Below are 15164 nucleotides of genomic sequence, written 5' to 3' on the forward strand. Positions count from 1 at the left end.
CTGCCCTGGTGGAATGGCGTATGGCCCACTGATACCCCAAATTCCCCTGTTATCTTTTCCAAGAGCAGTGTATTCATATTTTTTAAGATGAGGCTTACTTAGGTACTCGCATTTCAGTGATGTCAGCACTGTAAATCAGAAGCATGGCCTGGTGGCTCAGTGGATTACTGCATCCACTGAAGTAATCTGTGTTTCAATCATTGGTCACGGATCCAAATCCCAGTGTGTCCACTCAGCCTTTCATCCTTGTGAGTTCAATGCAAGGAGTACCATTGAGTTGGTTAATAAAAGAGTGAGATAAAGGGGCAGGCAGTGTAGGGTGGTGGATGACAGAGGAGTAAGGTGGAATCAAGACTAGTCAGCCTTGGTATTCAGCAACCACTGAAGCAGGCGTCTGAGAGAAACATTTGTGCCACTCTACTTATTCTTTTACAAATCAAGCACTGGCAAAACCTGTGCCTCTTTGTCACTTACAGCCTGCAAGAAACAGACAAGTGATGCTACCGAGTATCTGGATGAACTGAAGCTTGCTGTGGCATGGAACCGCGTGGATATTGCCACCACCGAGCTGTTCCATGGGGAGATCCAATGGAAGGTGAGCCATCTGTTCCGAGTTTTCTCTCTTGAACTCCGCTTTATGCTCTAGCAGCCTGTATTAGAGAGCAGATGCATAGATCTAGACATCTTCGCTATGCTTTGTCAGCCTGGGAGTATGAGTAGGGGGCAGTGCTGGTCTCCCTAGCACAAGCCTCAACATATTGGCATTTGTTTTGGTGTACTGCAAACTCCTCCAAGCATTCTGTCTCTTGTAGATTTCACTGTTCTCAGTAAAATGTTGTTTGGGGTGGTGCACACGTGGATCTTTTGAAGAAAAAAAAAAAACACCCTGCACCAACCAACCTATTACCACGACCCCATTACCAAGAAACTGTCACAATAAATGCTTTCCCACATTACCTCTTTTTTTTTATTTATTTTTTTAAAGAGGACAGCCCCCTCCCAAACATCTCTCACGCACCCCATTCTTTCCACATACCTGGTCCATTTCCTGTTCCTCCTAAATTTGTGGTAGTGGTTTTTTGTTCAAAAAAATGGCCAAGGTTTTAGGGTACTGTGTTATGAGATAGTGATATTGAAATAATGCTGGTGCCACCAAGTCATTCTAAAATCCTCAAGTCATTTTCAATACAGTAATGTAGTTTCTGTATGTATCGAAATGACCTTGTGCACATGTTATGCTTTGTTTCATTGATCAGACAATTTATACTTTTCAGGGTGGGGTGCCTATATGTTGTTCATCTAGTCAGTTTCGTACTAGCCAGGAAACCAGATAGACATCCAGAGGGCTCAGTCTACCCCATAACAGCTGAGCTTTGCAGTTTGCGGCAGCACATTCCTTCACATAGTGGCTCTTGTCATTTTACTGGCATGATTAGTAGCATCCCAAACATTCTGGTACTTATAGTGGTCAATGTTTTCAGTGAATGCAGGATCCTTACTCTGCCCACCAGCATTCATCAACCCTGCTCATTTTTTTAACCATAGGCTCTGCTCTTTGAGCCCTTGTGCTTCTACTTCCAGTAGTGTTTTATATGAATACCTGCACTCTGGGAACTGAATTAAGCCCACCCATCTCATTCCACACCTTCTATCAAACAAATGGCCAGAGTGCATGACGTGTAGGTCTTTCTGACCTTAGTGAGGTTCGAACTGGATGCCTGGAGGTGAATGGACCCTGTGACTAACTCCTTGAAACATTGAGCCTGCCAGCATAACACGTTCCTCTTGATCACGGCACCTCTCATTTTTTTAAAATATCTTATCTGTTCTTCTTATCTCATTTTATATCATTGCAGATCCTTTTCCCACCTAATGTTTTTTGCTCTTGTCTCTCTTTGCTGTAGCCAAGTGACCTTACTGATACCATGACTGACGCCCTCATCAACAACAAGCCAAGCTTTGTCAAGCTCTTTATAGACAACGGCATGAACATAGTGGACTATCTGACCTACGGCCAACTAGAGGAGTTGTACAGCTCGATTACAAAGAATGATCTGTTCTACAACATGCTGCAGAAGAAACAAGACGAGCGGCATGAGTCTACCAAGAGTCAACACCAGGAATATCTTCAAGGAGAGACTGCGGGAAAGGGCTACAATTTCACACTCTATGAGGTCTCCAAAGTCTTACGTAAGCTGCTTGGGGACATATGCTCCCCATTCTACACTCAGGCACTGGAATCGCACAAGCCATCTCTCCACAGGAAGGGCTCAAATGTAAGTGTGTATAAATTTAAGAGATCAGTCAGGATGAATGAGTGAGAGCTGTCCTGGGGCTAAAACTATTCTTGTTGACTTTCGCATATTTTCCACTAGTATTTAGGTCACATGTAGACAACAAGAAAGAGGCGTCCACCAATGAGATTACAGTTACACTACCCCTCTCATCAATTATACCAAGCGTCTTTATGAACTATGAAAAACATCTTCTTTTTAACCAGCAGGCCAAATCACATCCTTAACCACAATACCACATCTCCTGCCGGAACAACTGGACTAAGCTTCCCCACTCACCTCTAGACCATTCTTTTCTGAAATCACAAGATCACACCTTTGCTCTAACACTACAGCACCCCACTGCCTTACCACAAACCATGCTTACTCCTTATCCCACTCAGCACAAATCCAAGACTTCTAGGCTAAGACTCTAAACATTTAATCCCTTTTCCGTCCTTCAACATTTCTAACTACTTATCCTCTAGCCTCTGACGAGCTGAAGTTCTGTCTTTTTAGCTGCTCTTCCAACCAGTTAAGCTGGTGTTGTCATTCTGTGTTCATAATCCTTGTGTTATCTTGATGTCAATCTTTTCTGTCTTCCAACATATTTTATCACCCTCTCAAGCTTATCGAATCAAGATTTACAATATTTGCTAAATACATCCTGCCACACTGTAACAGATACCTTACTGTCACAAAATCTTTATTCTTACAATAATTTTCTTTAACTTAGAATACTGTTTTTTGTTCTCTGATTCCTGATTGCTCCTTTGTTACGATTTAGGGCTTGATTTAGAGTTTGGCAGACAGGTTACTCTGTCACAAATGTGACAGGTATTGCATCTGCTATATCACAACATCCATAGGATATGATGGAATTGGGATATCTGTTCATTTGTGATAGGGTAACTCCATCGGCCAAACTCCAAATCAGGCCCTTAATCTATTTGTAACCTTTCCTCCCCCAGTCCCATTTTCACCACCCAAACCACCCTATTGGATTTTTCTGGCTGCCACTCACTGTTCTAACTTCTTCTTTTTCTGTCTGGCCTTTTATGGGCCATGTCTCAATACCTCCCCTCTGTTACCTCGTATTCCAGCTCAGCTCTTGCACTCTATATACGTAATGTTCAGCAATGTAGTGAATTACCTGAAACCGAGTGACTTCCAAATGTCGTGCATGCAGTGTTGTGCCTCCTGATGTTCTGGATCTGATGTGTAGTGAGTTATACATAGTTTTCTCCAGACAATATCTTAATCTTTATTACATCTAGCTTCTGTAGTGACTTCTGCTGGAGAAGATGTATGAGGGATGGAGATTCAGTAATGCAGAAATCTGATACCACTTTCAGGAGAAACAAATTTTGGGTGTCAAGAAATGGCTTGCTGTTATGAGTGATAATGTAGTGTTCATTAGTGCATAAATCCTGAATTTCACTTACTCTGCAAACAAATATAACAGCCACTATAAAGACTGCTTTGCATGATGAGTATTGTAGAGCCCTTTGGAAAAGAAGCTCAGGAATCTAGCAAAGACCATATTTGGCTCCAGGGAGGAGATAGGCTACCCAAATAGCATCGTACCTCACTCCCCCTTAAACACTGGCATACAACTAGATTACGCTTCCCTTTCTGGACTATTTTTTCATTATTTATATACCAGAATCCCACCCATGGAGTTCCACTCAATACGTTAAAGTGCATTGACAGGAACTAAAAAGTGCGGCTGGAAGAACACCCCTCCTTACATGGGCCTACATCACACGGATAAATATTAGAGGAATATTGACATCGGCCACCATCATCGAGGGCTGAAGGGACACGTAAGATGGTCGGTGTTGCTAGATAATGATAAGTGATCCGCATTGGAGACTATTGTGATGTAATATGTTTAACAATCTAGAGTGGGGAAGTTGCGGGGATTCTCGAGAAGGCATTGGGGGAGAAGACGGTGGGTTGGGGAGGTGGTAGCTGTGAAAAGGACTGACGCCAGGTTTTTATGTTGTAATAAACTACAAGTACCCACGTTTACGGAGACTGCTGTGCTCATTGACAACAGTACTACAAAGACCCTTTTCCATTAGTTCATTCCGAGTTCTCAAACTCGTATTGAGAATGCACAAGGTCTCCTTAATTGTATTGTTGAAGAAAAAAAGCACATTCATGAATGTAAACCTGGTTCTTTATGTTCATTGGTATTTGTTTTTCTAGAATAAATCTCAGACCCAAGTTCCTGGAAAATATGAAATTCAAAAGGCCAACACCCCGTGGATTGACCTCTTTATATGGGCCATCCTGCAGAACCGCAATGAAATGGCCACCTTCTTCTGGGAGATGGTAAGAGCCTTTTATGGGTTGAAAAGAACAGACAGCTGCACAGGGACACAAGAGCCTTTGTCTGCTGCTCCAGATCCCAAGTGTAACTACTGATCGCATCTTGTCGATACCGTATGCAATGAAAAGTATGAATCTGCTGTTCCCAATTGTATCTGATTATATACAGATATGCATTTACAACTCTGCATCAGGGGTGGCAAGATGTGTAAGCAAGTTAATAGCTGACTGCTGTGCTGAGCTTTTATGGGATCTGCTGATCCCATGTTTAAGTTGGAGATTTTGTGTAAAACTTTTTTTTTTAAAAAGTCTTATTTCTATGAGCGACCCAGAGTTGGGTATTATGCTTTCTCTAATCTTTACTACTTAGCAGCAGAGAAATAACAATAATAACAATTCTTTAAATAAACTACTTCAACCATAAATGCTGTAGAAAACATGAACAAAATGTTGTTTTTGATAGTTCGCCTAGTTCAGTCTGCCATTCCTGAGAAAGACCTCTCTCCCTTTTTGTTTTGGTATGAAGCAATCCCCCTGCCCACCCTCCCACCACGCCCCCCTGAAAGTCACACAATAATCATAACTAAGCCATTAACAAACAAGGCATCCTATCTCAGCCACTTTGGTCATTGTATTTTCTGAGAATCACCTGAGAAAAACATACTTTTTAAAGTTGGGGGGAGGAGGGACAAAGAAAAGAGAGAGCACAATCCAATGCAGTCATAAATAGTACTAGATAGGCAAAATGTAACCACATACATCTCACATTTACATTACCACCACCAGTTGAAATTCCCCATAACCAACCATCTTTTTTCCGTCAGTAGATATACTCGGTATCTCCATGTCTTTTATCAAATCTAGACTTTTGTTAATGAAGTCCAGGGATTTTCCATTCTGCTGCAAAACACAGAGGCACTGTAGTGTGTTGTTCTTATTCCTTATTAGAATAACCTTATGTTCTTATTCCTTATTAGAATGCTCTCTGATGCTGACCTAAGGAGATTCCACGTTCTAGTATGTGTAGCCTCCTTGTGTCAGTTGAGCCTGAGCTTCTCCCTACAACAGACCTGTTTACTTGTATGTCTTACCTAATAAAGTATACATCCTTCTACCTGTCTCGAGTGCGGCATCACTCCAATCTGGCGACGAAGGTGGTTACAGACGAACTTCCGGCGCTGATCCTGAGCCGACCTTCGAAGGATATTTCCATCTTTATGGCGAGACGCTGATTCTGAACGCTGCGAAGCGCTGATCCTGAACGCTGACCGTCGAGGGATATTTCCATCCTCGGGGTCAGTAAAGAAAAGACTTAAACATTTTTTGGGGGTTCTATCGTGCGCGCAACCTCTGACCGTTGCGGTGCACGTGAACTTTGGAATTGCGGTGAGCGCGACGCGTCTTTTGAAGGAGTGGTGCCTCGAGCTTCTCAAAGCATCTCCAAGGGAACCGACACCAGATACGTCAAGGCATTTCCCTGGAAACTGAGACGCAGTGACGGCACACGTGGAAGAGTACCTGCGCACTCAATTCCAGAATTGCCGTGAGCGTCTCCTTGACAACGGAGTACGCCGATGCGTCTTCTTGTTGAAGGAAGCTACTTCCGCTAGCGTCTCCCAGGAAACGGAGACACTTTCGCCTCAAAGCGACAGAGACTCAATCAAACACCGACTGTATGTGGTGATATTTGCACATTTAATGCCGCAATGCTAGACTTCGATAAATACTTTGCACCAAAGGTATGTGTCGGAATTGTCCGATATAAATTTTTCCAGAGCAAACATGAGAAAGGTGAGCTAGTGGATGACTATATTACAGACTTCAAAAGAAACTGTCTCTCGACTGCAAATTTGGGGCAATTCATGATGAACTTATTAGAGACCAAGTGGTCATGCATTGTAATAATCAATCTATTCAGGAAAGGCTATGGCTAAATGGCGACGCTCCATTGGATGAAATTTTGGCCATAGTACGGAAGGCTGAAATTTTCGAAAGGTGTTTTTCAGAACTTAAATCTACTGAAAAAAAATGAGGATGGCATTTATAGGGAGGCAAATCGCAAAGTTGCGAAGGTCTTACAAAGTGGAGAAAATGAAAGAAGATGCGACAGGTGCGATAATAAGGACCACTTAGCATATTCCAATTCGTGCCCTGCCTTAAAATTAAGATGCAATAAATGCGGGATTGTGGGCCATTTCGCAAAAGTTTGTAAAAACAGAAAGAAAACAGTTAAGTGAATATATGAAGGTGAAAACGTTGTTAAATGTGATATGGAAGAGAAAACAATAGAGCCCAGAAGATTTGATGAGGATAAGAATTTCATTCTTAACATATCGGAGGTAAACACCCAAGGAAAACCCATATGTGACATGAAAATTGGAGGAGTACCCATTACAATGTATGCAGACTCAGGCTCTACTTTCACGATTGAGAATGAGGATGTATGGAACAAATCCTTTGGGAATAAAATTGGCAAACAACTGGCTCCACCGGATATTCAGCCAGAAAGTTACACTGCAGAAAACATTTATCTGTTGGGATTTAGATGGCTAGTATTTACATTTAAAAACAGGAACGCCAGAGGAAAACTATATGTGGCTAAAAAAGGGCCATCTGTTCTGGGTTGGAAGAATCAAGGACAGTTTCAGATGATCCTGGAACCAAATAGCAAGGAAAAAGTATTGATGCTGGTGGATGATCATTCCTTGGCGTCCAATGTAGAAACATAATTTCTAAGAATTTTTAGTAAAGCTTTAGGGAAACTGACTGGGTTTGAGCACAGAATTATATTAAAGAAGGAAGCTATACCCACAATCCATAAAGTTAGAACTGTGCCGATCATGATTAGAGAAGAAGTTTCAAAAGAACTAGACAAATTGGTATCTATGGATGTGATAGAACTAATCGAAAGTTCAGAATGGATTTCGCCTGTAGATATAGCTCGACGCAGCAATGGGAAAATCAGTTTGTGTAGATTTAAGATACTTGAATAACAATATTCTGATTGATCGGTTTCCCCTACCTAAGATTACGGAAATGGTTTCTAGTCTTGAGGGAGCATGCTGATTTTCCACTATTGACCTATTGTCTGCTTATCATCAGATTCCCTTATCTGAGGATTCTAAAAGTCTAACAGCCTTCATCACACCTTTTGGGTGCTTTCAATACAAGAGGATGCCTTTCGGCCTTGCATCCGCTGCAGCAGTTTTTCAACATTTAATGCACAAACTGTTTGGAAAAACCAAGGGGGTTATGTACTTCCAGGACGATATACTGATTTTTGGAAATGATAAAAGTGTGCATGATGAGCGGTTAGAACACGTGTTGGAGGTGTTGGGGGATAAAGGGTTAACGGTGGAACTAAGTAAGTGTAAATTCGCAAAGAAAAGTGTGGAGTATTTGGGACATGAGATAAGTGGTGATGGTGTTAAACCAAAGGCATCTTTGGTGAATGCTATTGTGGGTGCACCACCTCCAATGACTAAGGAAGAGGTAAGGTCATTTTTGGGCATGGCAGAGTTTTGTGCCAAATTTATCCCGAATTTTGCCAGCAAAGTGTACAACTTAAGATCTTTACTTAAAAAAAAATCTTCATTTTCATGGAGTGAAACATGTAATCAAGAATTTGAGAACGTAAAAAAAGACTGGAGCAAAGTAGCATGTTTAGGAAGTTTTGATCTCAAGTTAGATACCTTTGTTACCACGGATGCAAGTAACAAAGGTCTTAGGGCTGTTTTGTCTCAAAAGGATAAGAATGGAAATGAGAGAATTATACTATTTGCTTCCAGGTCCTTGTCTCCATCTGAGGAGAAATGCTCAGTTATTGAGAAAGAAGCTTTAGCTTGTGCATGGGCTCTGGAGCACTTCCGAGCATTTGTGTGGGGCAAGGTCATCACTATTAGGTGCGACCACAAACCCTTGATTAAGTTACTTACATGTGAGGGCAGCGTACAAACTTCGGCAAGAATTTCAAGGCTATCCATGCGCTTAAAGGATTACACTTATCATATTGTGTATGTCCCTGGTAAGAATAATGTAATGGCGGACTGTCTATCTAGATTACCTAATCTGCTGGAGGTGTGTGTTGATGATCCGTGGTGTGAGTGGAGTGTTGCTATGGTACAGGATTCTGGTAACCCCGCACTTAGCAAAGATTGTTGGTGGAAAGAAATGGAGGAAGACACCAATTTACAGTCTATCTTGAAATATGTTTTAGAAGGGTGCCCCAAGAAGGATCAGTTGTCTGAACAATGCAAAAGCTTTTGGGAAGTTAGGAACGAACTTTCTGTTGTGGGAAATGTTGTTTGGAGGGGTGATAGAATTATTCCTCCATCCGGGATGAGAGAAGCAATTTTAGTGTTGTGTCATGAAGGCCATTTTGGCGGTGTTGGAACTAAATCGGTGGTGAAGGAGTTGTTTTGGTGGCCTGGGGTGAACAAATCTGTGGAAAAATTTGTCAGAACTTGCCATGTGTGTTATTCTGCTGACAAGAGTTTATGTACACTAAGACCACCTATGCAGCAGACATTCTTACCCAAGCAACCTTGGGAATATGTCGCTGTAGATCTCTTAGGGCCGGTGGGTAATTCTCAAGAATTTGTAGTAGTTATTATCGATTTGTTTTCGAAGTGGCCTGAAATTGGTATATTGGAAAGGGCAGATACTATCAGTGTATTGGAGTTTTTGGATAAGGTTTTCCTTTCTGAAGGCATTCCTTCTAAGTTACTGAGTGACAATGATGTACAATTTATGTCGGATGCATCTAAGAAGTATTTTGGGAGAGTGGGGGTTGAGCACAAAACCACTTCTTTATACAATCCCAGTGGCCATGGCGCAGTAGAAAGATTCAATAGAGTTATCAAAGGTGTCATTCAATGTGCTATGGATGGTGGTGAGGATTGGCACATTGCTATCTTTAAGGCATTGTGGGCGTATAGGATAACTGAAAATCCTACAACAGGACTTAGCCCTTTTGTCATTATGAGGGGAAGAAGTCCGAGGAGCAAATATAACCCTGCCTGGTTGGTAGAAACAGGTATCCAACACTGGTCTATAGAGAAGGTAAGGGACAATTTGGATAAGTCACTAGAGAAGTCGAAGTCTTATTATGGCAAGCTCCACCATGTCAAGTCAGTGGTAGTTAACGTAGGAGATTGGGTTAGGGTTAAAAATCCTTATAAGGTAAGGAAGGGTGAGAGCCAGTATTTCAATCCCGAACGGGTTATGGAAGTTTTGCATAATGCCGTCAAACTTAGTGATGGGAGAGTATGGAATCTTAAGCGTATAGTGCTACTTAGAGATGGACAAGAACCTGATTGTAGTGAAGATCTCAATTATGATAAGAGGTATGAGAAGGGAAGGACGGAATGGTTGGAGGAGGGGGATATGATTCACAATGCGTCAAGTATGGAGGGTCGTGTTTTGATTGAAGAGGAGAATGCTGTGTGTGGCTCTGGAGGCGACTTCGGTAATGGAGGTTTGAGTGTATCCGATCAAGTGCAGCAGGGTGACTCTGGAAGTGATGATTTGTGTGAATCTGTTCAGGTGCAGGAAGGAAAAAGGAAAGTGACACCACCTGGGTGGTTGAAAGATTGTGTTAGGACACATTACTATTTCTTTCAATTCGCATGGGTAGTTCCATGTTCCTTGTTCATATTTACCTTTTATTAGTTTTTTTTGTTTTGTTAATTGGGTAAGAGGGGGGATGTGTAGTGTGTTGTTCTTATTCCTTATTAGAATGCCCTTATGTTCTTATTCCTTATTAGAATGCTCTCTGATGCTGACCTAAGGAGATTCCACGTTCTAGTACGTGTAGCCTCCTTGTGTCAGTTGAGCCTGAGCTTCTCCCTGCAACAGACCTGTTTACTTGTATGTCTTACCTAATAAAGTATACATCCTTCTACCTGTCTCGAGTGCGGCATCACTTCAGGCACCTATTATGCTACTTCAAAGATTATTAAAAACATTAGATGCCCCCACCTCGATGGGTTTATAATAAAAACCTTTAAAGACAGAGTCACCAGACTTGTCCACAAATTTAATAATATTGCCTAAAGATGTAGTCACCTGGAATGCTTTTGAGTCCATATCACTACTAAAATAATGTGCCCCAAGTTATGAAACTTTCACTTCTGCTTGCTGCATTACACACCTGACCCACTGAGCTAGAGTGTCAGGCGCTACTCCTGATAAAGAAGTTTCATGGAAATGAGTGTTGTCTTATTCCTCTGGGATTTAGCATCCTTGTCCCCTCTGCATACTCTTCAGACATCTAACCACACATACTATGTGATTCAATCAAAATGATACAAAAACACTGCCTTTGAATTTGTTTCAGTTCACCTAGAGATCACAAAAGTAACCCATTCCGGCAAAAAAGATTGACCCACAACATCCAAGATTAGGGCTTTAGAGACATTCCTGCAAGATGTTTGGCACAAGTGTATAACCAATGTCCCTGACAATTCTTTGTTGATGGATGAAACATTGTTGTCCAGCTTTGACAAAAACAACTGAAACATTTGATTCACATCCCACAGATGTTCATAGAGAAGTTGAGGGGGGGCTGCATCTTTATGCCTTTCAACAGCTTACACACCAAGTGATGTTCACCCACAGGTGTCCAAAAATTGTAAGCTTTGCCAACCAAAGTAGTTTACTTATAGGAGTTTCCCTTGCTCTATGTTTCCCCTTGTTTCACTAACTCCATAAGGAAGTTCAAGACATGCACTATAGGGCTGAAGTGGGATACAAATCCAGTTACATACACCAGCTGGACTGTTTAGGCCAAGATCTCTTGTATAGCTTGACAGTACCTGGTGCCCACAATTCCTTGTTGAGCTCCTCTGCATGTTCTGAAAGCTCTCTGATGCTCAATCCTTTCCTGAAATCTTCTATGCCATAAGCCTCAAGAGGCTGTTCTCCACAAGGGGATGAGTCGAATATCTCAGAATCTTAAGACTGTGTGGTAATAATACTAGATAGTGCACTAGCAATTTCAGAAAGTCCAGATACCAAACCTAGGTCATGCAGAAAGACGTAACCAAATCAGTTATGCAGTTTCCTTCCTGACCTGACTCTCTGTCATCCGAATCATTCAAAGTTGAGGAAAAGCATATTGTAACTGCAGACCCTACTTTTGGTGAAAACTGGCTGTTGCCAGCACCCACTGATTTGGTTTCCAGCTGAAGCAGTGTTCCATTTGACAATTCATCCTGTACGCAAATAGATGTAACTCACACTGACCCAATTGGTGTTGATGCAAGTACATTGCTGGGGTTCACTAAGTGATACAATGCCAATCTACCGCTCTGTTGACAAGCCCTGGAAGATAATCTGCAATCTCTGGAATCTCTTTAGTCCAGGCAAAAATGCTAGCATGCTTTTGCCGTTGTGAACAGCACTCTCAAAGTCATCTGTTTAAGATGATTGACAGAACATACTGCTCATACATTGTTTATTCTCAGAAGGACACCACATTGTATCTTATCTTTGGTGTAAGTTTTTACTGTGAAAGAACCGCCAACAATTCCAAGCAGTTGAAGTGGCGTTTCAACTCCTTTTGTGGCCACAGTCCTCATGTTGATACGCTGTCACAGCAGGCACCCCAAACTGAGCTGCTGTCATCCGAGTCCACAATAATGTCTGGTTTTGCACCAAATATTGTGAGCTTTTCCAGGCTTCCATGTGTGCTAACCACTATTCCAGCTTCATTTTGGCCTCTGAACATGGGACCCGATCCGCATAAGATAAACCCTCCCAGAGGTAAAAAAAAAAAAAAAATCTTCATCGTTAGCAGCACCTTGTAATGCAGTGGACTGAGAAATATCACCTAAACCGACAAGAACTTCCCCACGACTCCAGCCATGTACTTCAATTAAATCTGTAGGCTTGATAGTACCTTCCTTCTTTATTGTCCATGTTTTCATTGGAAGTCTCAAAATTCCCTGGGCCAATTCTACTTTCGAGCACAGGAATTCCATGTAATAGGCTGGATTCAGTACTGATTGTTCCCAATTTATTACAAAGTTCAGATCCTGCAACAGTGAGACTGCCATCGCAACCTAATCCTGAACCATTGTTCTGCCCTGCACAATGAATATCTCATCGTTCAGTATTAGTATTATTCTCACACCTACAGATCGCAGGTATGCCACCACCAATTTAAGTAGTTTCATAAACACCATGGAGTAGAAAACAAGCCAACTGACTGACCGGAGAATTCCTACATCTGTCTGAGCCATTAGAATTGTAGGAAGCAACAATGCTGCACCACCATATACTCTTCTTGGAGACCCAGACACGCCATATAATCGTCATGTCGTAGGACGTCCCATAAGATATGCACTTCCTCCATTTTGAAGTGATTATTTACTGACCACTGATTTTAAGTCCTTAAGATTTATAGCTAGATGCATTTCAACTGAATTCTTCTTGGATACCAAGAAAAAATTGCTAAAAAAAAATGACAGCACCAAAGTGTCCATACAGACAATTGTTCTCTTTTCCCCAAGTTTCAGAACCTCCTTGTCCAGGCAGATTTGCTGTTTGTGATCTTGACTGTGGTGGGATGCCAGGTTTGCGAAGACTACCCAATGGAACTCGTTACTGTCTGGATTGAACATGGCATCCTTAGAAATCAACTGCCAATTGTTGGTGAACTGTTCCAGTTTGCCTTCAGACAGATTTCTTCTATCCTGCCATTGCAGGGAGTACCAGTTCCACTGTGATCTGTTCACAGCAAGTCCTCAGCCAACCAAGCAGTCCCCACATTGACCCATTCTCAAAGAAAATGTCCATCAAAACTCTTTCTTTAGTGAAGATCAGGCCTGAGAATTATGTAGGTACCTACAATGATGGTGTCTTTCTCCATATTGATGTTCCTAGAGGGTTGGCCTTGCATGACTGTGCCAATTTCAGTTGCTGCTCGGCCCACAGCTTAGGGTCTATCTTCAGCAAGAAACCTCTTAGTCTCTCTGTGACTAATGCATAATTTGCTTTACAATTAAGCATACTGGGCCAACATGGCGACCGGGATGGCCGCATAACTTGCAGCTCCGACCCCAGCCCGTGTAAAATATCCTTCCCCAGGTGCCTACACCATTCCGAGTGCGGGGAGCCGCATGCTCTGTGCGGGGCACAAACACCACCCGCACGAATTCTGAAGGCGACGTCCCTGGAGGGGCTGCGGCACCGAGTGAGGCCGAGCCTGGCGGAGGAGGGTGCGGCCTGCTTGTTTTTACCGCTGGACGGCGGCGCCTTCCTTCACCGCCGAAGCCGAGACGGGGCTTGGAGGCGCATTCCCCAGGAGTTCGACGGACGACCCGGCTGCCGGAGGGAAGGCGTTGACGCCGGAGCAGGTGAGGCTGTTCTAACGCCCCATGTCTGGGAATTTGCTATTATAGCGGCGGCTCCCGCCGGGGGGCTCGGCCGGCTTGGCGGTGCGCTTGGGGCGGGATCGCCTGACTCTTTGAGCCTCGACCCGCGTGTTCGGGCTGAGGCTGCAGATACACTGGGGCGGTAGCAGCCCCTTGCAATGCAGACTGTACCCGGCCCGGGCACCTGTTAAAAGGAAAGGTAAAAAGCAGGAAAAAAAAAAGTAGAAGAAGGAAGTAAAAAGGAAAGGAAAGAGCAAAAAAAAAAAAGGGGAAAGCAGAAACAACGTGGTACACGGATATCAAAGGACACAGGAACTGGGAGTGCACCAGTCTCAGTTCCCAAGCAGATTCACAACAGTGAAACACGCTCCTCAAGCAAAAAAATATACAAAAGAGCACTACTCTGTATCCCCCTTTTGCGCTCTATCGGCGACACTAACCGAGTCGCAGCGCACTCAAAAGACTTGAGGCTCTCCATTATAGAGAGTACATAAAAACATTAGACAAAAAGCTGTTTCAAAACAGTTCTGATTAATTTCATCTGCTAACTCTACTGAAATGGACCGAGTTTTTGGATACTTACCGAGCACCCTTAGCAGGGTGTACACCGTGCAAGCAGAATACCCCTACCCAGACCTCTCTGCTCCAAATAGCACTAACAGCTCCGAATCTGTGTGCCCTGCGCCCCCGCCACGTCGTGCGGCCCTGCTAGTTACTGCGCACTAAAACCTAAATGCGGAGAAACTTCCACAACCAACACGCAGCAAGCTTCCCACATTAAAGGGCTAAACCTCTGCAGGCCGAATTAATCGAAGCCGTTTAAAATATAATCATTAGCAGCAACACCGTTACAAAAACAATCAGTGGGCAAACCGAAGACCCCACGCGCACCCCCAGGGAATATGGACTCTGGAGCACAACCCCCAACTGCGGAAACCTCGGCCACACAACAAGCACTACAAAAGATGGAAATAACACTCCAAACACACACAACACAATTTGAAAAGATTCTACAAGCTATATTAGACACTAAAATCACCCTGGAAGCGAAAATAGGCTCAGTAATTGAAGATGTTAATCTGTTACGCACAGATCAGCACGCGTTGGCTGAAAAGGTTGCAGGCTTGGAAAAAGATACGGCACACCTCTCACCAGCAGTAATCAAACTCCAGTCACA

At 42.9% G+C, this 15164-nt stretch overlaps 1 protein-coding gene across 4 annotated transcripts in view; it reads left to right on the plus strand.

The window, feature by feature from the left end:
* LOC138246356 (transient receptor potential cation channel subfamily M member 4-like) overlaps nucleotides 1-15164 on the plus strand; it is a 250945-nt gene that overhangs the window by 156700 nt on the left and 79081 nt on the right. For all 4 annotated transcript variants that reach the window (XM_069200879.1, XM_069200878.1, XM_069200877.1 and 1 more), the window contains exons 10-12: nucleotides 477-595; nucleotides 1905-2276; nucleotides 4488-4613. In XM_069200879.1, the coding sequence (XP_069056980.1) occupies nucleotides 477-595; nucleotides 1905-2276; nucleotides 4488-4613 (617 nt within the window). The remainder of the gene's footprint in view (nucleotides 1-476; nucleotides 596-1904; nucleotides 2277-4487; nucleotides 4614-15164) is intronic.

Source organism: Pleurodeles waltl, chromosome 7 (assembly GCF_031143425.1).
Source record: "Pleurodeles waltl isolate 20211129_DDA chromosome 7, aPleWal1.hap1.20221129, whole genome shotgun sequence".
Taxonomy (NCBI): domain Eukaryota; kingdom Metazoa; phylum Chordata; class Amphibia; order Caudata; family Salamandridae; genus Pleurodeles; species Pleurodeles waltl.